Below are 23424 nucleotides of genomic sequence, written 5' to 3' on the forward strand. Positions count from 1 at the left end.
AAATACAGCACAGAAATTGGCCCCTTGGCCCATCTAGTCCACTGTAACAAGACCATAATTAGACCATAAGACATAGAAGCAGAATTAAGCTATTTGGCCCATCGAGTCTGCTCGGCCATTCCATCATAACTGATTTATTATCCCTTTCAACCCCAGTCTCTTGCCTTCTCCCCATAACCTTTGACGCCCTTATTAATCAGGAACCTATCATCCTCTGCTTTAAATATACCCAATGACTTGGCCTCCACAACCATCTGTGGCAAAGAATTCCACAGATTTCGCCATCCTCTGGCTGAATAATTTCCTCCTCATCTATTTTTTTTGAAAACAAGGATCTGTGACTCCTCCACTATAGTTAACATCCTCTCACACTATCTAGGCCTTTCAGTATTCAATAGTTTTAATAAGAGTCCCTCCTTATTCTGTGAGAAGCAGAGTGAGTGTGGGTGGAAATGGAAGAATGGACCGGGGAGAGCCATTCCACCCCCCCCCTCCAAAATATAAAAGAGGAGAGGATGATGTGTGTGGTGATGATATTGTGTTAAAGAGATTCAGGTAGACATTATGGAGGATGGCATGAATACAGGGATGGAAGGCAAGAGTAAGGAGATCTCTAGCCTTGTCTGGGGTGATAGAAAAGGGACTTATGGCAAACATGCAGGAACTGAAATGGATGCGGCTGAGAGCTTTGCTTACTTTGGGATTATGGAGCATTCTGATCAAAGTGGGCTGCTGTCTGAAATTTGCTACCCTGGCCTGTCAGTCATATGCAGGCAGAAGCTACCACAGTATAAGAACAAAGACGGAGGCTACGTCCACACTATGCCGGATAATTTTGAAAACAAAGCTTTTTCTCTTCGTTTTGACCCTCCATCCACATTGAAATAACATTTTCATCCCCCGAAAACGGAGCTTTTCTAAAACACTCTCCAGAGTGTGTAAATTTGAAAACGATTGTTGCACGTTGTAGTGTGGATGGGGTAAACGGAGATATTTAGAAACACTGTCATGACAACACCACAACAACAATGCTTTTTCTGCTTCTGCTTGGTACTGCGCAAGCACTGCCGGACAGCTGTTATAACGTGCAGTCGGTGTGAACGGCGTGAGAGTTAAATTGTAAAGTGAGCTTTTTTGACTAGATCAGTTGATTTGATTGAGTCTATCTTTAAAAATATTAATGTCAGAAATACTGCGTAGGTCTGGCGGCAGAGGATTCCACTCTCTTGTTGATCTTGGGTAGAGGACGGCTTCATGCGTGTGTTGTTTACTTTATTGTCTACGTTAATAGCTTGTTTGGAGTTAAACGTCTCCATGTTCTCCACTGCTTTGCTGACTTTGTAGTCGTTTGTAACTCGCAGAAACAGCTCGACTTCATTGTCTGTCTAAACGAAGAAGTCCAGTCTGCTTTTTCCAGTGGAGGTTTTCTTTATTCCTCGAAGACATTGTTGAAAACTTTCTTTCGCTGTTGTTGTTGGTACTCTAGTTTTTGGCCAATGGAAGTAGCACAACACCGCCGCAGAAACATAAATATTACACCGTTTCCTCTTCGCTTGTTTTCTGTAAATGTGTCTGCTCATGCCCAGTAGGAGTAGATTCGCCCAAATATCAGTTTTAATGAGGACAGAGATATTTTGAAAAACGCCGAGTGTGGACGTAGCCTCCGGCAGGGTAACAGCTTCTTCCCCCAGGCTGTGAGTCTTCTGAACACCTTGATACCACCCAATATACATTATTTTTGACAGTGCCAGTAGCGGTAATACAGTGTATACTTAACCATATATCATCTATGCAGTTTGTCAACTTGTACATCCACATAATACTTTTTAATCTGTTAATGTTATTTATGTTAATATTTTATGTTCTGTATGTCATGTATGTACTGTGTTTTGCACCTTGGTCCTCGAGGAACATTGGTTAAGCGATATCCATTATCTATGTACGATTGATTGACTGATGAGCATAAAGAAGCTTTGATTTAGTTTCCTCATTTTATTTTTCCCTAGTTGAACCTTTTCATTAGAATATAACTTCGTTACCTTTGCTGATAACTCATGTCTTTTTAGGGTGAATAAAGAAGACAGTGCTATTTCCTCTCAAGATCAGTTCTAAGAGAGAATGTCCTGGAGAGACTAAAGCATTGGGGATTGATTGGTGAGTGTAATGTAGCTATTTGGATTCAATGTTTAAGAAGATTATTTCTGAAGACTAAAGATGACATATCTTTATTAGGATCGCACAGTAGCTTAGCAGTTAGCATAACACTATTACAGTGCCAGTAAGGAATTTATACATTCTCTCCATGATCACCTCGGTTTCCTCTGGGTGTTCCAGTTTCCTCCCACATAAGACATAGAAGCAGAATTAGACCACTCAGCCAATCGAACCTGCTCCACCGTTCTATAATGGATTTATTACCCTCTCAGCCCTATTTCCCTGCCTTCCCCCAGTAACCTTCTATGCCCTGACTAACCAAAAACCTATCAACCTCTGCTTTTAATATACTCAATGAATTGGCCTTCACGGTTGTCCGCCTCCACATTCTAAAGACATATGGGTTAGTAGCTTAATTAGTGTAATTGGGTGGCGTAGGCTTGTTAGGCTGGAAGGCCTGTTACCATGTTGTGTTTCTAAATAAAATATCCTGTTTTCTGTGGTAGCATAGTTCTAGTTTTTTTTTGTAATCTGGTATTGGCAGAAATGCAAGAAATTAGCTTATTAAACTTATGTCCTGAGATGTATTATTGAATTGTTTCACACTGCTGTTATATGTGGATGGCCAAATTAGCCCCACAGGAGATAGCAAACGGTACCATAGCATTAGGATAAGGGCTTCTTCCCCCAGGTCATGAGACTACTTAACTTTCTGCCACCACCCAGGTCTCATTACATATGAAGCGCCAGTGGCATTATACTGTTTACTTTTTAACTTGTGTCATAAATGCACCTTATTATTTGTTCATGGTAATATTACTTTGTGTAGTGTGAGAGTTGTATGTAGTGTTTTTCACTTTGGTCCAGAGGAACTCTGTTTCATTGGGCAGTATACTTGAATAAAGTTAAATGACTGTAATCCTGAACTTGTAGATCTACTTGATCTAGCTGACGAGATTATGTTCAGTTTAAAGGAAATGTAAATTGGACTTGTGCATCGCTGCGTGTGAATTGCAGTGCTGGATGGACTCTTCGTAGTAGATGAATAAAGAGCAGTGAGTGCACGTGTTGAACTGGACTAGAAATTGAAAGCAGGAAAGCTGATTAATGATCATATCTGGCTACGTTTTAATTTAAAATTGCTGACCTGATTTCTGTCCTTACGAACTATATAGTTTACCACTTCCTGGGTTGCGATCAGTGATGCTGGCCAATGTAAATCTGCTGATAGTTTTAAATTCTAAGTTCTGTGATAGTCTAGTTGATTATTTTGTCCCTGCTTTCCTGCACCCTGTAGCTGAAGATAGCAATTTGCATCATTGCCCAGATACTTAGTTTGTTTTATGTTCTTGCGTCGCTCTGTGCAGTTCCCAAAGTGCCTTCAGCGCATAGTGATGTTGATTATATTAAATGGGCTTAATCTATGCTAATGCAATAATTGTACACTTTATTGAAATGGTGCTTTTAATTTAACTGATTTTTTTGTATAGGTTCACACATAGTCTGAGCCATGGCCACAAATGGTACAAGTTCTTCAGCAAGCAACCACACAACAAAATCGCAACTTGGGATAAAAGGTGGGTCCGGAGGAGGAATAATTTATTCACTGTTAAGGATCTGCCGGTTTTCATATTTGATTTATTTTTTCCTCCTTTTTCACAAGTTTGCATCTGCTGTGACCAGGTAACATGTATCATTGTCAACTGTAGTCCAGCTAGTAGTGATCTGTATGGGTCTGATTTTTCTCTCCTCTACCAATCCTGGTTGAAGTTTCTGAAAATTTTCAGTAGGTGCCTTTGCCATATGTTAGGTTGCATGTTTACACAGTGGACACAGTATCCCTTTTTTCACAGTTGTGTTACAACTTTCGAGCAATCTTAAAATATTGCATTGTTATTTATACTCAGTGACTATTTTATTAGGTACACATACTTGTTAATGTAAATGTGTAACTAGTCAATCATGTGACAGCAACATGGTCAAGAGGTTCAGTTGTTTTTCAGAGCAAAGACCTGAATGGGGAAAAATTCTAAGTGACTTTGACAATGGAATCAATGTTGGTTCCAGACGGGGTGGTTTGAGTATCTTAGAAACTGATCTCCTGGGATCTTTGTGCACAACAGTCTTTAAGAGTTTATAGACAGTGGTGTGTAAAACAGGAAAAGAATCCAGTGACCGGCAGTTCGGTGGCCAAAAACACTTTGTTATTGAGGTGGTCAGAGGAAAATGGCCAGACCAGTTCAAGCTAACAGGAAGGTGATAGTAACTCAAATAACAACACATTGCAACAGTGGTGCGGAGAAGATGACCTCTGAATGTACAACACGTCAAACCTTGAAGTGGATGGGCTATAGCAGCAGAATACCAGAAGCATACACTCAGCAAGCAGATTGTTGCTCCAGATTCCAGCATCTGCAGTCTCTGAACACCATGCACAATTTATTCCTCTAGATAAATTATCATCTGAGAATTCTTCAATTGTTACTAACAGCTTTTTCAACAGGATTGTGACTTTGGAGAGACCCATGCATAACCATCTGATCATTCTGTTCACTTCGGCAAAAACATCTACATCAAAAATTGGAGGGGAGAGAAAAGATAGCAGAGCATGGTATAGGATACTTCTGTCATTAAAAGTGACATCTTCACCCTCAACGTGAATTCTGGTTGTCTATGGTGTCCCCATCTTGACACCACCACCACCTTGTAATCACTTCCATATGCTTATTGTCTTAACGTGGTTTTCTTTTTGTTAGTGCTGACTATCATGAAAAATCTGGGCTGGGCCACTTCGTCTGCATTGTTCGGGTCATTTAATATTTGCTATATGAAAGATTCTATGTGTGTTGGCAATACTGTGATCCACGATTTCATAAATTGCATCAAAACATGCAATTGTCACATTTGTGCTGGCTTTGCTTTATGGTTGAGTCATTCCACTTCTTGTTTAGGACAATTTCTCCATTTGTTGTTGTAGTCATTTGCGCAAAGCTCAAAGAAAATAAGAAGAACTGGTTTGGGCCCAGTCCCTACGTAGAAGTGGCTGTTGACGGCCAGTCAAAGAAAACTGAGAAGCTTACCAACACACACAACCCAAAATGGAAACAACATGTCACAGTGTATGTTGGATTTTTTTATGCCGTTCCTTTTAATGTTAGATGGTATTGTGATTAATGTAATGTTTTATCCCTGTGTTGAACGGAAGGGCAATGTATTGAAGTGTTTGTTTATTTATTTAGAACATGGACCTCTTAATGGTATTGGTCTGTGACATAAAAAAGGTTGCTGAGTGCCGTTGAGTCATCGTCAACTAATGGTGACCCGATGGATAGTGCAATTGTCCACGGGGTTTTCGTGGCAAGATACGGAAGTATTTTACCAGGTCTTTCTTCTGCTGTTGCCCAGGTTGGGAACTGGCCAGATTCAAACTCTGGACCATCTGCCTCAAAGTCCAGTTCTGATGCCACTATACCACCAGCCAACCCAGGTTGGGAACCCCCAATTTAGAGGTATAGCACAGTAACATGCCCTTCTGGCCCAAGAGCCCACGTCACCCAAGTATACTCATGTGACCAATGAACCTACTAAGCTATATGTCTTTGGAAAATGGGAGGAAGCCTACATGTTCACTCAGAGAATGTATTAACTCCTTGCGGCAGTATTGGAATTGAGCCTGGGTCACAGGCACTGCATTAACGTTATGCCAACTGCTACACTGCTGTACCATCCCAAAAAGTTTTACATGCTAGGATATAAAGCATACATTCTGAGTTTGGATAAGCTGTTTGACCGTGCCTCCTTCCTCCTTCCATTACCAACCCAGCCTTACCCTGTTGGCATGACATGATTCATTTGTTAAGGTTGCTAAAACTTGTTGATATTGTATTCTAGAATTGGAAGAGAGTTGGTATTTATGGCCAGAATCCAGTTCTATAGAAACAGAAAAATTTACAGCACATTACACCCTTCGGCCCCCAGTGTTGTACTGACCGTGTAACCTACTCTAGAAGCTGCCTAGAATTTCCCTACCGCATAGCCCTCTATTCTTTAAGTTCCATGTCCCTATCTCAGAGTCTCATAAAAGACCCTATTGTATCCGCATCTACCACCGTCACCAGCAGTGCATTCCACATACCCACCACTCTCTGTGGAAAAATCTACCTCTGACATCCCCTTTGTACCTACTTCCAAGCACCTTAAAACTATACCCTCTTGTGTTAGCCATTTCAGCCCTGAGAAAAAGCCTCTGACTATCCACACAATCAATGCCCCTCATCATCTTATATACCTCTATCAGGTCACCTCTCATCCTCCACTGCTCCAAGGAGAAAAGGCAGAGTTCACTCAACCTATTCTCTTAAGGCATACTTCTCAATCCAGGCAACATCCTCGTAAATCTCCTCTGCACTCTCCCTATAGTATCCACATCTTTTCTGTAATGAGGTGACCAGAACTGAACATAGTATTCCAAGTGGGGTCCAACTAAGGTCTTACATCCCTAACAAAAAAAATCCTTCTAGATTGAAGAAACATCAATTTTCCGTATGATGTAGATTTGTGTTCCAAGTAACCCAGACAAGCAGTTATCTTCTTTGAAGGTTGCTAGAAGATGAACTCAGTTTCTAATACGGTGTATTCCAGTTAATTGGGCACATTGGGACCTGTACATTTTGGCCCAATTAAGCAGCTGCCCAATTAGTTGAAGTTTTATGCAAATAGTTAAAAAGTTATAAAAAGACAAACTACCTTTTAATTGGTAACAAATCATATATTTAAATGAAATGCAGAACAAATTAGAGCACTATCAATACTACTACAGTGCTGTAAAACTGTATTAGTTCCAAATAGTTATTGATGGAGAAATTCGTCGTAGCTGCTAACTTGAAGTAATGGAATTGTTTTATTTTCAATCCTGGCAGTTTCTGGCATCTTCACGCCTGAATGTTTAAAACTGCAGTGAGTAAAGCATTTCAGAATTGGCTTTCTGCTTGTTTCTCACCATCTATCAGTGATAAAAGTCACTTCTTTTTGAACACAAATGCACGTGTCTGACCCTAGTTAGAAACTGAGCGGTAATGGTCTGCTTTCCCAATTAAGCATCACAGTGTCACAAATAAACAAAAGGGATCCCAACTATTTTCTTACTTAGTTTCTGTTCCTTAAGAGTTGTCCCAAATAAGAGGCTGTTCTGATTAATTGATGGCCCAATTAAATGGAATCCACTGTCCAGCCCTTTTTCATTTCTGGTGCTAATCTGTCTGCAAATGGTCAACTAATGGAAATGTCATGCTGAGATATTGGATCATTATTGCCGCATTGCCAATCCTTCCGCCTTTGGAAGAGTTTGACATTCCCATATTGACCTCGATCCCACAAAACTGACGTGGAGGCAGGTCATCCTTGATGCTGAGAGAGTACTAATCCAATGCAATGGCTATTGCATAGTTGAATTCAGGAATAAGGGTGTTCTAGCTGCTTCATATCATATACCTCCTGGATTTGCTCTCAAATGAGCTTTGTCACCATATGCTGAGATCAGCAGAGGGTGTATTTCAAATCAAGCATCTTTCCCATCAATATGGTTTGATACTCTGTCAAGTGCAAGTGAAGGCTACGTTATTTTTTTAAAGTGGGATTTCTTCTTACCGCCAATTGTTTTTGCTTTCGCCAGTTCCCATATCCTCTGGAATATTAGTTTCTTTCTGGAGTTCATTTCATGGGAGGGTTTTATTTTTAAACTTGTTCATTATTTTTCATTTACACAGGATTGTAACACCATTCAGCATGATCCACTTTCGAGTATGGAGCCATCAGACGCTGAAATCGGATGTCTTGCTGGGATGCGCCACTCTGGATGTCTGTGAGACATTAAAATCTAATAATATGAAATGTGAGTTTGTCCTGTTACTTGGCAGACCTGCCATCACCATCTGTCAAGAGTAACTCTTTGTTTCTCGTTGTCATTTCATGAGATAAGTGATAAACATGGCACAGGCGGCTGCTCCTTGTCCAGCCAAAAGCAATGCAAAAGCATGCTGAAGGGTCAGTCCAGCTGTGATATGACGATGGGACACTGGATAAGGAAAGAAATGAAGGAATCAGTCCTTACTGTAGTACACATTTCACTATTTTATTCTCTGCAGTCAACTCCACAATGGAATCTAGGTGAATTTTAGTTCATCAGTTGAAACATTCATTTGTCAAAAGGAAAAACGGTGAGCTGAAAAGTTGGCATTTGTTGCATTGAAATCTATATTACCAGCAAATTATATTTGTATAACATCTTGGATGTAATCCAAGATGCTCAAAAGCCAGTAAAAAAGGATTATCATGAGCCTTTTGAGTGGATAATTATCTTTTTTGGATCTAGCCTTTTTTTGGAACTGGACACTTCATGCAACTAGTGTATCTTTCAAAGCTTGTCTTTTAAGAGCAAAGTTTTTCTTGTTCGTCCCAAGATGTATCTAATTATGATGCACAGTTTGTTCTTGCCCCACCTTTAGCTATTTTCATGCTTTCTTTTACATGGTTCACTTTCGTCCAACCGTTCCTGCGATTTTTGTACTTGGTAGTAAACCAACTCAAATTCTAAAGAAGGCTTGAATTTTTAAAGGTGTAAGACTGCTTGCATGGCCGTAATCTACTCAAGTTTGGTTGTTAAACTTGAGTTTCTTTCTTGCTTCCTTCCTGGAGGCACAGGTAATAGCAAACTGATATGTATTTCCAGAATTTCTAGTAACTCTGAAGCTACCAGTCTGCCTGTCATGTCGCAGGTTATTTACCCATAGAAACAACTGTAGCCAAACCAGTCCCATATAGCTGCAGAACAGGATTTGTGTGAAGGGCATTAGTTGTCTTCCCCCACCCAGGTACTCTGAGCCCAGCTTTAGCATTTCCATCCAGTGCTGACAATTCAGCTGCCTAGGGCCCAAACTTTAGAATTCCTTCCCTAAACCGCTGCCTCTCTCCTTGTAGTCTCAAGCAAACTTTCAGTTACATGACCTAATTTTGCCTCATATAGCCTTATTAAATTTTGTGCAATAATTCTCATTTAAAGCTTTTTTAATGTGTATTTTTATGGTTCTTTCACATCCCTTTCAGGGTATCTCCAAGTACTTCTCAGCCTGTGAAATTATTTTGAAGTTGTCTTGAGGGAAACATGACAGCCATCACATAAACTTCTTCAAATAACAATCATGCCCAAATAATCTATTTTTGTAATAGAACTTCAGAAGTACATGTTTGTCAGTCCATCAAGGATAACCCTTCAATACAGTTTGGTTTCACTGTTTTAAAGATACTATAGAAATCCACCTTATTTTATCTGTGTTTTATCTGTTTGACTCAGTGTTGATCTTATCACAACTCAATGAGTAAATTTTAGGCTGCTTTTGAGTCTGGCTCAGTGCCAAACCACACACCATTTATTTTGGATTTAATGGCCCTTCACCACTATCCTTTGAACCCTGAGATTAAATGTGTTTATAGCTTTGAAATATTTCTGTATTTCTCTATAACTTTATTTTGTGTACATTTTTCTTTTAATTTTTGCTTGTTTTATTTTGACAGCAGCTGCAGATTTGCTGAATGTATTGTTGGACATGTAATCTGAGAATTAATGTTAATGGATCATATTAAAGAAGGACATTTTGTTCTAAGTACTCCATTTTAAAAAGAGAAATGAACTTTCAAATTATCACTGATTCAGTTTAAAAGTCAAACTGTATGTCAAATGTGACTCAGACAGCACCACCACGGTATTGGTGATTGGGATTCTTCCGATATTTTTCAGCATCTATCCTTAATCTGTTTACTGAGCGAGGGATCTTTGCCTTGGGGAGGACTCCTTTCATGCTGTTGCTCTATCCATGACCACGATTGTTCTTGGCAAATTTTTTGACAGAAGTGTCTTACAATTGCCGCCTTCTGGGTAGTGTCTTTACAAGACAGCCATTATCAATACTGTTCAGAGATTGTCTACCTGGGGTCAGTGGTGGCATAACCAGGACTTGTGATGTACAGCAGCTGCTCATAGGACCATCTGCCAGCTGCTCCCAACTACCTGGGGGGGGTGCTAAGCAGTGCTACACCTTGCCCAAGGGTGACCTGCAGACTAATGGAGGGAAGGAGCACCTTGCACCTCCTTTGGCAGAGACATATCTTCACCCCAACACCCGAATATTAATAGTCTTAAACTATAGGTCATTTTTATTGAAATCCAGACCATGCTGTTAGATTGGGAATATTCATTGTTGGCCATGCAGCTGGCAAGTTGAGTTTGCCCATGGTAACAAAAACAGGTGGAATCCCATTCACCTGTAATGTGGTATGGCTTTATGGGTCAAATCTGACGTATGACTTTCAAGATAAATGAGTAATTGTTTGAAAGTTAATTTGAAGGAAATGGTATTGATTACATGTAGGATTTCTAACAGTATTTTCTTCTTTTTCAATAATTGTATTGTAGTGACTGCCTTAAAAAGAGACCGTATTTTTGATCGAAATTTACCCATTTTTGTAGCTGCTGGTGAAGTACAGGGAGGGTATCTTTTTAGATTCTGTGTAAACACAGATGACCTGACTTGGTCCAACCAAGCAGAGTTCACTGCCAAAAAGGCTCACCAGCACCTTTACTTGCTGAGAAAACTAAAGAAATTTGGCCTGTCCCCTAAAACCCTCACTAATTTTTATAGATGCACCGTAGAAAGCATTCTTCTCGGGTGCATCACAACCTGGTATGGAAGTTGTCCTGTCCAAGACTGGAAGAAGCTGCAGAAGATCGTGAACACGGCACAGCACAGCACATCACACAAACCAATCTTCCGAACGTGGACTCACTTTACACCGCACGCTGTTGGAGCAGTGCTGCCAGGATAATCAAGGACACGACCCACCCAGCCAACACACTTTTCGCCCTTCTTCCCTCCAGGAGAAGGTTCAGGAGCTTGAAGACTCGTACAGCCAGATTTGGGAACAGCTTCTTTCCAACTGTGATAAGACTGCTAAACAGATCCTGACCCGGATCTGGGCCGTACCCTCCAAATATCCGGACCTGCCTCTCGTTTTTTTTTGCACTACCTTACTTCCCACTTTTCTGTTTTCTATTTATGATTTATAATTTAAATTTTTAATATTTACTAATCTTAACTATTTTTAATATTTAATATTTGTAATTCAGGGAGTGTGAAGCGCAGAATCAAATATCGCTGTGATGATTGTATGTTCTAGTACCAATTGTTTGCTGACAGTAAAGTATAAAGTATGAAAGTGTAAAGTATAAACTTTTGATTGGGTTCAGAGTCAGAGAAAATTCACAGTACACTTGAAGGGTTTTACTAAGGCCAAAGAGTTGAGGGGGTGGGCGATTTCCTATTAGATATGAAGCTTTGAGGAGATTCTATAGTTGAAACAACGTGAGGATGTTATAGAGAAGGAGGAGAATTGTTTTCTCCAGCTGTCTAGGCGGGCATCCCAAATCCTCACGTGGTTTGAGGGCACGTGCTTAGCCCAATGAATGCTTCAGATGCTCAACATTTGTTTGGAAGCCAAGGCTTTCTTCCAAGTAGGGAATCTCATGGCAAGATGCACTGTGAAACTAAGTTTTGGGTCCAGAAATATTCTAGATTTGTTGTTTTAAAAACCACCGATGTGACGTATCTCAATAAATGTATAAGCTATATTGAAACTTGAGTTTGTTTTATTATATAACTTGTTCATTTTGACATTCAATGATCTTGTACAGGTGATGTTTATTTAATTCATACTAGTTGTGATAAATAACCCAATCAATGACTACTCTGGTAACATTATGGCTTAAGATCATAAGACACAGGAACTAAATAAGGCCATTCAGGCCATTGAGCCTGCTCTGCCATTCAATCATGGCTGATTTATTGTCCCTTTCAAACTCTTTTTTTCCTGCCTTCTCCCATAACATAGAAACATACAGTAACCTTTGCTCTTATTAATCAAGAACCGATCAATCTCTTCTTTAAATGTATCCAGTGACTTAGCCTTCACAGCTATCTGTGGCATTAAATTCCATAGATTCATCACCCTCTGGCTAAACTTATTTACTTAAGTTTACATGGTAGATGGAGGGCTATGCAGTAGGAAAATTCTAGGCAGCTTCTAGAGTAAGTTACTTTGTGGACACAACATTGTGGGCTAAAGGGCCTGACCTGTTTGAGGCAAAGGTCCTTCCTTTCTCAGAGATGAGGTCTGTTCACATTTTTGTAGCTCTGGGCTTAGGACTGTCCGTGGCAGAGTTCCTTTGGCTAAAGAAATTCCAAAAATTTTAATTACTCAAGCTATTTTTTTAGCTTTTGTTTTCCAATACAACAGACCCTTGTGACATTTTGATTAATGTCAATAAAAATGCCCTTCAGTGTAGTATTGTTCTCTTGATATTTGTTTCTAACTTTTTTCATAGTTGATAATGTGGTTATAAAGTTACCACTCAACAATGATCGTGATATCATGGACGGGGGTGAGCTGATTGTATCTCTGGATGGGTTAACTGTTGATCCAGAAGTCTTGACCAATGGACATTCAGCAAGTACAGCAAGTGAGTGAGCAAATTTAAACCCATTTTACCAACATAATGTGAAATAGATGCATTCCACTGAAATAATTCTTAATCCAGGGTTCAATCCACCAAACTCGCTTGTCCAGAATATGCGAGACATTTAAGTTGATTCATAAATGCTTCCAGTTGTCTGTTTGCTGTAGGAGACATTTTGCAAATAGTCTATATAAAAAAATCTGGCTATAAATTATTACTAGGGATTGACCAGACTCTTACTTTCATTAATTTCTATGAAGAATGCTAGCAAATATGTGGCACACTGATGAAACAAATCCTGAATTTTCAAGTATTGTAATTACACATTTAGCCACAAAAATAAAATTAGCACAAGTCCCTGAGTGCCATGTTTCTGTGCTTCAGAATATTGCACTAAACTCAGACCCCTCATAGCGCTGATTCGTTGCAATGTGGTCATTCAGTTCTTTATTGAATTTTTTTTAAATGACAAAAATTCATTCCAAACAACACTTAAAATTTCTGAAGATTGGCCACCATTACAGTAAACGGTCAGTCAGCCAATGAGAGCACTTCACATATGTTCTGAACCACTCATGGCCAATCATGCATTAGTTCACACTCTGCCTCCTCCGCATGCATAAGCATTCTTGCTCCCTCGCCAATTTATTCCATTTTTTTCACCATAATTTCTGGAAAATGGCCTGCAACTTCCAGTGAGGGTAGTACATCTAAGGTGTCTAAGAAAAGCATTAGCATGGATGTGAAACTGCAAGTGATACAGCGTGAGGATGTTAATGATGATGATGTTGAAGAGTTCCTGGACAGCCTTTATAACGAAGAGCTTTGAGAACTGGCAGAGCAACGCATCCTGGGTGAATCTGAGGATGTGAATGGAGAAGAAGAAATGCCGGCAAGAAACCTCACCACAAAATTTCTCAGCACTAGCATCACCACAATCGCACAAATCATGGGTCATTTCATTGCTTTGTTCCCAGTCAGGTTCATTATCAATAAGACAAAGAGAGGTGTTTTCGACATGATTTCCTGGCATGTCTGTTGTAGCGTGGATGAAATTACCGGAGAGACAGAGTCACTGGTAGATACAAAGCAGCAGCTTTATTCGACGCAACAAGGTACAACAGGCATCTTAACAGACAGAGACGCTTTCTGGAGAAAGGTCTGCTAGCTAAAATGTGGGCTCGATATTTATATGCTAAACACAAAGGCAATCGCTACTTAAAAAGTTACAGACAATGCTTCCTTTTGAAGTTACATACAAACATCACACCTTTGGATTTCATCCTTTCCTTCTGACGCCAACATGTCTGTGTTGGTATCCACAGCCTTTAGTTCAATCCACAATACATTTATTTGGCATTTTACGTGCTAACATAGAAGATAATTAATATTTATAATGTATAGATAAGACTGTCTTCGAAACTACAGCATCAGGCACCAGAAGCATCTGGTATTTACACCTTTTAGGAAGCCCATTGTGGTGGACTCAATCCACAGTCCTTTGTCAAACAGTTAAAATAGAAGTCTGGTGGCCAAAGTCATTTAAGTGTTAACAAATCATCTACCCAAAAAGAAATCCACTCTAACAATGTCGAAAACACATTTAAAAGGCAGTCAAATCTCAACACCTAATTGAAGAAGAAGCCATGGTAAAAGGAGGACCCACAGCCTGGTTCCTCCCCTAATATGTAACCACCACCTGCTTCCCTCCGCTGCTGCTGCGATGTGTTGTGGCTCCACTGATGTACAGGTTAGGTCTATTTGCGTGATTCTTACTCCATGACTTACTGTATATATATAAAATAATATACACCTCAGGTTTGATTATTTTAAAATCAGGCGTACATATCCATTTACGTAATGTTATAATGACCCCGCTTAGCGCTAATGTATCCTCAGCATTAAGAGGGGTCTGAGTGTATACTGCTGCTACAAAGAGAAAACAATTTTATGATATGTGAGTAATGATATGTACCTGATTCTGATATTGGTCTCTATTGTGGACTGAGAGTGGGAATGGGACAGGGAGCAGAGAATCATGATTGGGGAAAGGAGAAAGGAGCAGGAAGCACCAGAAAGACGTTCCGTAATGATCAATAAACTAATTGTTTGGAATCAAATGACCTTGTCTGCTGTCTCAGAGCTGGGTGTGTTTGCACCCATGCCACCCCCTGCCTTTGACACTCCTCCTCTGCCACCTGTCTAACACCTTTCCCCTGGTGTTCCATCCTCACCATTCCCAACATCCTTTGCTCCCACCGGCATTACAAACTCTGTCCACCCCACATTGATAAATGGAGTACTATGCAAAAGGCTTAGGAACTCTAGCTATATATATTTGCCTAAGACTTCTGCTCAGTACTATATATAGTCAATGTATTGTTTGATATATTACTGTATGTTGGTGGATTCAAGTGGCTTTGTGATAGTTGGCATGGGTAGTGGAAACAAACCTATATCCATCCCTGTATCCCACATCTATGAACAAGCTAATTCTAATAACTATAATGCATTGTTTGATATTTTGCAGGCAACTCAACGAGTGAAGGCTCCCGATGTGGTAGTGAGGCATATATACTAAATCCCTCAAGGTAAGATGTAGTTAAGAGTTGGGATTTTCTAGTTATCATCTTCAAGATAGATAGCTACTGTATTGATCCCAAAGGAAATTACATATCCCAATGATAATACAGCTACCGGAAAAACAAACTGGAGGATTCCCAGAAACACAAATGTCTACAGATGATGTAATCTGGACCAATAAACAAATTATTGGAGGGACTCAGCAGGTAAGACAGCATCTTTGTAGGTTGATATTTCTGGTTGAGATTCTGCAAGAACACTCCCAGTTTTACGGATCATCATGATTATCCACAGTAGAGCAGTAATTCAAAATGGCAGAAAATAGAGATCTTCATTATAGCTGGCAAAGCTTTGACATCAACCCCAACAAGGCAGTATTATTTCTCCTTGTTGCATTGTACCCAGTTTTACTGCAGTTGTATTGTGCACATCCAAGGCAAATTTAGCTCTATTTGCTATGCATGAATAGTGCTTTTTCCCAAGTCCACTTCAAATTACTCATTGATATGTTTCCAAGAGTCAGCTCTGCATTATCCAAAACTAAGAAAAATAGGAGGATGACCACTGGTACCTTATGCTTGATTCTCCTGACCCTTTCAGAATGTATGATACTACATGTCCAAGCCACCAAATGATTAACCCATTGTTTTCAGTACGCTTCCAATCTTGTCCTGGACAGGAGAACTTTGTTTCGTTATGTAAATTCACACTTAGAAGAAAGAAGAAGCCCTTCATCCACCTTGGCAATTTGATATTTTATGAAGTGTTTATCAGTGCCAGAGATGTTCCATTTTATGATTCCTTTGCCTTCTATGACTCCTTGATGTTCCTCGCAGCGCCGTATGTAGCTTAGTTTCAGATCTTACTTGATTATGCACCTAAAAGGTACCTTGGGACTTCTGAGTACATCAAGGCACTGTGCAGCACCAGCTTTATTGTTGATTGCTCATGGCTGTTTGCACTATTGTCTTGTAAATTGTTGGTTGCTATTGTGTTGTCTTAATATGATATTGTCCTGTGATTTATGCTTGGCACCGAATCACAATCAATTCTGGTACGTTTTCACATACCGGCAATAAAGTGATTGTGACTCTGATTTCCCCTTTTGCTCTACTAAAAAGAGTTTCACAGGTTAACTGATATTTAAGTTTTCACTAAAAATGCAAAAAGTTAATGGGAACAAATGCTGATTAGAGTTGGTTATAAATTTGGACTTCAAAGCCAATACAATTTTCCCAAACATTTCTCTAAATTTCTAAAAATTATCACTCGTTATACAAATTACAAATAACTTGTTCTCAGTTATTATGGAAGATAAATTAGTGCAGCTGCCAACAATATAGGGAAGGCTTATAAACATAGGTTGCTTTCAAGGTGTTAGAGAGCTAAAGAAGGTGATTACTTTAGGTTTTAGCAAAAGAAGATGTGATAGAATTCAGATGAAAGATCTCAACCTGAAATGTCAACTCTCCATAGCCCTCCATAAATGCTGCCTGACCTGCTGAGCTGCTCCACTGTTTGCTTATGATTATTTTAATATAATTATTCTATTTAATCAAATGCTGCAGCAGTCAATATAAGCTTAAATTCAAGTTTAATTGTCATTCAACCATACACATAAATATAGCCAAATAAAACAGCGTTCCTTTGGGCCAAGTTGAAAACACAAAACCAATGTTAGCAGAAAAACATACAGTTGCAACAAGTCCCTATCATGGCCTGCAGATTGATGGTACATTTTTGGTGCCCTGGAGCCATGTTCTCTGCAAGAACAGCCCACAGCAGTTACTCATTGCATACAGCACAGCTACTGATGAGGACAATCCAGCTTGTCTTCCTGGGCGTGAACACTGGAAAGCAGCAATGATGGGTAGCCAGTGCGGGTTCCAGCAATCCACAGCCATCTCTGGTGTCTCTTTCCTCAGCGGCCGCAACAGGCAACCTACCCCAAGGCATGAATGAGGGTCTGGTCCGTGCCACAACCAAGGTCATGCAGCTCTACCGCCATCGGCCTCGCCAATGAACGAGCAAATCAGATTCGCAGTATTCTACATTGCCAATGTCCATCGTGGTCTTGCTATCTCAAGAAAAACATCCTGTCCCTTCCATTGGATTGTGCACCATCATTGACGCCTTCTTCCCTGGGTGGCTGAAGCAGGACACAACACGGTGCGCAACAAGTCCAGCTCCAGGGCTATCCTGCAGCAAACTAGTGGGGTAGACCTGCAGTCCTTGATATTCTTAATATCCAGCACTCTCTTGTGATCATGAAACTGATGTAAAGCACAGACAATTACACCTTTGGTTGGACCTAGAGAGGCACCGCCATCTTATCAGAAAATGGATGTGCATTCACATGTGTACAATGTGCATTCTCATTCTCTGCTTTTTTGTGTGTGTGAAGATCTCTCATATCTTACAATGCAGACATTTTAAATGTTTTATTGTTGATGGTTTGGCATTGGGGATGTCATTTGGATTCCATTTCCCTCCACTTGCGCCAAGAATTTCAAGTATCTATGATCTCTTCCAGTGCAAATGGTGATGCAATGTCACAAGAAGGCTCAATGGACACTGGGTCTGCCGATGAACACAATATGAATGGCAGAAATACTCCATCACCATCTCCAAAATCAAAGCCAGTAAGGCCTCCGAGACCCTTGAGACCTCCGCCTCCGGTTCCATCCAGACCTGTGAGCATAGCAGGTAAAACTGCAGAACAGTATTGACTACTTTGGGACTGAGGGTTATTGCTAGAATGGGACAATCTACTTTGTCATTCCTGTCATGAGGTAAAGCTTTTCCAATATATATTAAATACCTATTTGCCTATTTTAAGTGCCTGCTATAACTGTGAGAAGTCTCTAAATACTTTGAGTACATTTAAGTTGAAATCACTCGGATCTCTTTTCTGCTGCTCTCTTCTGTTCTGAAGTTGCTTTAAAAACTAGCCTCTTGGAATGAGCCGTAGGCCACTTGATCTAATACTTCACTTGATTGCTGTCTCTTCTACCATTGTTCTTATAAACACAAGAGATTCTGCAGATGCTGGAAAACCAGAGTAACACACACAACATTCTGGAGGGACTCAAAGATTGAATAGTTGACGTATTGGGCCAAGATCCTTCATCAGGACTCTTGTTCTTGAGAAGGATTTGGGGAAATTTGATTACTGCAGTCAAGTTACGGTTTACTGACTGTGCCCTGATGTACATTAAGGTGCATTTTCATTCACAACACATCTTTGATCATTATTCGGATTCTGGTTTGCTCATGGATCTTCCTCTGGGACAGACCACAATGGTCTTGGGCAAAAGCAACTGGGGGTCCAGTATTTAATATAAAGATTCTTTTTTTGTCATTCTGGCTGACAACTTGCACAGTGATTTATTTTTAGCCTATGGTTACCTATCTTCTGCTATCATGTGAGTGGAGGAAGAGCTAAAAAGCATTCTAAGCCTGGACATCTTAATGCTGCCTTCTTTACTGTAAATTCTGCTTATTTAAAAATAATAACTTATCAGAGTATAAACACTTGTTAATGGGAGCAAATTAAAAAATTTCTGTTCCAATATTGCTTTGGCAAGCAAGGAGGTGTTTCAGTGTGAAAAATATAACAGAAAATTACTTTGTCGATCTTGAAAATCTAAGCAGGTGATTCTCTGAATTGCTTTGGCAATGTAGAAAGTAACTTCATTCTTAGCGATTAAGTAAACCTACATTTAAACCAGTGTAATTTTAATCTGTTGCCTTGTTTTCAACAAACATTATAATCTGACTTTCTGTGGATCAGTCTTTCCATTTCATGTTCCTGCCATTGTTCCTGATGCATTAGCATACAATTTTGGTTGAGCCAGGATGAACTGCTCTCAAATTACGTCAGTCTGCACAAGAGACTATGTAACTTGGGGTATTTCAGCTGATCAGTTGGTCCATTTTCCTGTCAGTTAAAGGAATATAATAGTGTGAAAAAGAAAGGAAAGCTCTTTGTTGACTACCTTGTTTGACAAATAAGCAATTTTTTCCTAACTAAATCTTAAGAAATGTTTGTTGTTAATTCATTATATAATCAGCTATCGATTTGTTCAATCTTGTTGCAAATAACATTTTAAAGTCAACATACTAATTGTTTAATACTGTACTTTTTAATGGTTAACGAAGTTAACACATAATTGTGAAGTTCAAACTTATCATTATCACAGTTCTAATACTAACATGTTTAAAGCAATGTATTCTATCGTGTACTGATTGTTAGTTATTGTGCTGCTTGGAATATATGTGGGTATACAGTGCTCTTAACTAAAAGCTCAACCCAACACATTTTACTAGAGGTGGTAAACATTAGCTATGTCCAAAGGGCTACTGGTTTGCAGTCCTACATAGAAAAGACCTTGAGTAGAAAGGTTACAATTCAGAGGGCTATAAAATTTATATTGCTGAGGACTATTGACATGTAAGTTTAATAAAACCAGCCTTTTACAATGTAGTTTATCAGATTATCCAATTGGGGCCTTCTTGCCAGCAACTCCTGTTTCTGAGTGCTGAATTATGGCAGCCGAAAGCTTGCTTTCCTCTGTTCCAGTCACTCTTAATTCTTCAACCTGCTCTTGCGTTATCCAAAAGCACAAGTTTTTACCTTGTCTGAATCATGCTAAGCCAAATGATGCACATTAATTTGTGTACTGCAACAGTCCCTTCAATAATCTGTTAACTTGCTACATCAGAGACATCTATTCTTAGCTCTATTCCAGCATTTGTAGATTTTATCTCTTCTTTGGTCTTTATTAGACTAGAATTCAATCTATTTTTGAAACTTTATTTTTTGAAATTCAGACAGCTTGGATTGCAGAGAAGAGATAGATATGAAGCTATTCAGGAGAGTTGGATGTAGAATTTGAGGAGACTGTTGGGAAGGCTGCTGTAATGGGTTAACCACAAAGGAAAACTGTGCTGGCTTTGAAACTGAGCAAAGTTGTCCAAGGGATTGTGTCGGTTATGGAGTTGCAGGAGGTTGGAAGAGAGTATGCCCTTTAGAATGATGGCCATGAAAAGTTGGTCATAGGGCATATCCAGAGTTTAAATATGATAGGTTAGCTTTTTACAGCAGCAAATTATAATGCAACTCTGCCATGGATGGGCCGAAACCCAGCTGCAAAAGGAGGTGGGTTGGGCGTGGAGCTAGCAACTCCATCCTGTAAAATCCCAGTACTACAGGAACCGCAACAGAAGCTCCAAAGACCTCATCCCTGGAAGAGGAAGGATACACCAAAAGGATGGAGTACACCTGTGAAAACTGCCTATGCCTCTGTAAGGGTGACGGGCTTAAGAAGAAGACAGTATAATAGAATCACAACAACCCTAAATTACATAAGCTTAAGTTAACATGAATTGTATATACCTTGGACAACAAAATAAAAATAGGCATAATTCCATTAGTGTAAGGTAGACTGTAAGACATAGAAGCAGAATTAGGCCATTCAACCTATTGTGTCTGCTCAGCCATTTGATCATGGCTGATTTATTTTCCTTCTCAACTCCATTGTCCTGCCTTCTTCCCATAACCTTTGATGCCCTCACTAACCAAGAACCTATCAACCTCTGCTTTAAATACACCAAAGCTGCCTGTGGTAATGAATTCCACAGATTCACCACCTTCTGGCTAAAGTTGAGGGAAATATATAGTCGAAGGTTGACATGAGGTTTTTTCCAGGTTAGTTCAAAAACCTGATGGTAGTGGGGAAGATGTTGTTATTGAACCTTGAGGTATGGGTCTTCAAGCTCCTGTACCACCTGCTGGATGGCAGCATTGAGAAGAGGGCTCAGCCCTGATGGTGGATGTCCTTAATGATGGATTCTGCGTTTCTAAGACATTGCCTCTTATAGGTGTCCTTGATGATGGGGAGAGCTGTACCCCTTATGGAATTGTTCAGAACAAAAAAAATTTGCCTACATAATAAAGCATTAATATTGAGTTATGCGTGCTATTTGTTATTTGTATAATTCTTTCTGATTCTCTGTTTTTCAACAGTCTGTGAAAATGGGTACTCGGGTCCAGTGGAGAATGGACCTTCTACTGCTGCTGTTTCAACTGCAGCAAATACCATGCCTTCAGCTGCAGTGACAAATTTACCAGAGCCATCAGCCAGTGTGGTTCCATCAGCTGCAACTGTTTCTCCTGGTGACCGCGCACTAAACACAGTGAACAAGGGCCCACTTCCACCTGGGTGAGATTCCTTTTTGTAAGATGTATTTCCTGTTAAATTTTTGTAAGGTTTTGTTAGACTTAAAGAGATTTTTCCTTATTTTTATTGTGGAAGACAATTATAGTTTGAAAGATTTTCCCTTTTGATTGGGGTAGTGACTTCCCTGATGTAATTCAAACATTAGAGCTCCCATAAATGTTAAGGGTAATGAGCGAACCAAAGATTCCTTGGAACATTGCACACAGGAAATGTGACAAACCAAGATGGTTTGATCTTTTGATCCATATCTTTATGGAGATTCATGTGGCGCGTGGCCAAGTGGTTAAGGCATTGGACTAGCGATCTGAAGGTCGTGAGTTCAAGCCCAGACGAGGCAGCGTGTGTGTCCTTGAGCAAGGCACTTAACCACACAATGCTCCAGTCCACCCAGCTGAAAATGGGTACTGGCAAAATGCTGGGGGTTAACCTCGCGATAGACTATCGTCTTATCCGGGGGGGGGGGGGGGGGGAGTCTTGTACTCTCAGTCACTTCACGCCACAGAAACCGGCATTAGCACCGGCCTGATGAGCCTATAATGCTCGGGACAGACTTTAACTTAACTTTTTATGGAGATTATACAATAAATATGTGTTAGAAAGAAACAATTTACAGTGCATTGTGATGTGGAATGTGCTACCTTAATAGAAGATGGAAACAGTAACATTTAAAGCAGAATTAGATGAAGTGTGGGGTGTTGGGAAGAGGGGTGCTAGAATTCCCATACTGAGGGAGAGGCACAGAGGAGTGGAATTTGGTTAAGTACTTTTGCTACGGAGCTGATGCAGGCAAGATTGGCTGTACAGCCTCCTTGTATACTATGGTCTATATAACATTTGCCACATGAAAATAATTTGTAGATGGCAGTATTTTATGTTGAGATATGTGTCGTGATTTCTCATTACTGTAAATATTCAGAAATAGATGTCAGCATTAGCTTTGGAAGTTAATGTAGAACAGTTCAGTCCAGGAACAGGCCCTTCAGCCTAGCAAAGCTGAGGTGCCCAAGTTGCCAGTGAATCTTATCCCGTGTGTCTGAAAGTGATCCATATCCCGCTATTCTCTGCCTGTTTATGTGTCTGTCTAAATGGCTCTTAAACATCACTGGTGCATCTGCTTTTAGTACATCACGTAGCAGTGTGTTCCACTCTGTTTAAAGAATCTTGCCTTTATACTTTCCCCTTTCACCTTAAACCTGTGGCCTCTTGTATCTGACATTTCTACCCTTGGGATAAGGCTCTGATTGTCTATCCTTTCTGTGCCTCTCATAATTATAGACTTCTATCAGATTGTCTGTCAGCCTCCAAGCTCCAAGTAAAACAACCCAAGTTTGTCCAAACTTCCTTTTAAGGCTAATACACTCTAATCCGAGCAGCATCCTGGTTGAAGCTCTTTTCCATCCTCCCCAAATCTTCCACATCCTCCCTATACAGTGGCGATCAGAACTGTGCACAATACTCCAAATGTAGCCTAACCGAAGTGTTATACAGCTGCAATGTAACTTGGCAATCTTGTACTAAATACCCAAGGCAAGCAATACTGTGTGTCTTTATTATGACCCTATCTACTTGTGTTGCCACTAGCAGGGAGCTTTACACTTGCTTCCCAAGATCCCTCTGTACACCAATGCTCCTAAAAGTCCTGACATGTACTGCATGCTTTCCTTGTGGTTTAGATCTTCCAAAATGCATCTCCTCACACTTCAGCTTATCCACATTTCCTCCAATTCTCATGTCACCTGCAGTCACATTCAGTCAGAGAAACACTCCTCCACCACTACCTCTGTCTTTTATGACCAGGCTGGTTTTTTTTAATCCAACTTGTCCACTCAACCTGAATTCCATATGACTTCATCACCTGGACCAGCCAACCACGAGAAGCTT

At 40.0% G+C, this 23424-nt stretch overlaps 1 protein-coding gene across 1 annotated transcript in view; it reads left to right on the forward strand.

Annotated features, from left to right (window-relative positions):
- The window catches only part of LOC134342679 (E3 ubiquitin-protein ligase Itchy-like), a 135398-nt gene that overhangs the window by 45876 nt on the left and 66098 nt on the right, over positions 1-23424 (forward strand). Inside the window, exons 2-9 of the mRNA XM_063041088.1 lie at positions 2067-2154; positions 3645-3731; positions 5132-5273; positions 7920-8044; positions 12587-12721; positions 15249-15309; positions 17835-18007; positions 21330-21525. Of these exons, the coding sequence (XP_062897158.1) occupies positions 3665-3731; positions 5132-5273; positions 7920-8044; positions 12587-12721; positions 15249-15309; positions 17835-18007; positions 21330-21525 (899 nt within the window). The 5' untranslated portion in view covers positions 2067-2154; positions 3645-3664. The remainder of the gene's footprint in view (positions 1-2066; positions 2155-3644; positions 3732-5131; positions 5274-7919; positions 8045-12586; positions 12722-15248; positions 15310-17834; positions 18008-21329; positions 21526-23424) is intronic.

Source organism: Mobula hypostoma, chromosome 2 (assembly GCF_963921235.1).
Source record: "Mobula hypostoma chromosome 2, sMobHyp1.1, whole genome shotgun sequence".
NCBI classification, from domain to species: domain Eukaryota; kingdom Metazoa; phylum Chordata; class Chondrichthyes; order Myliobatiformes; family Myliobatidae; genus Mobula; species Mobula hypostoma.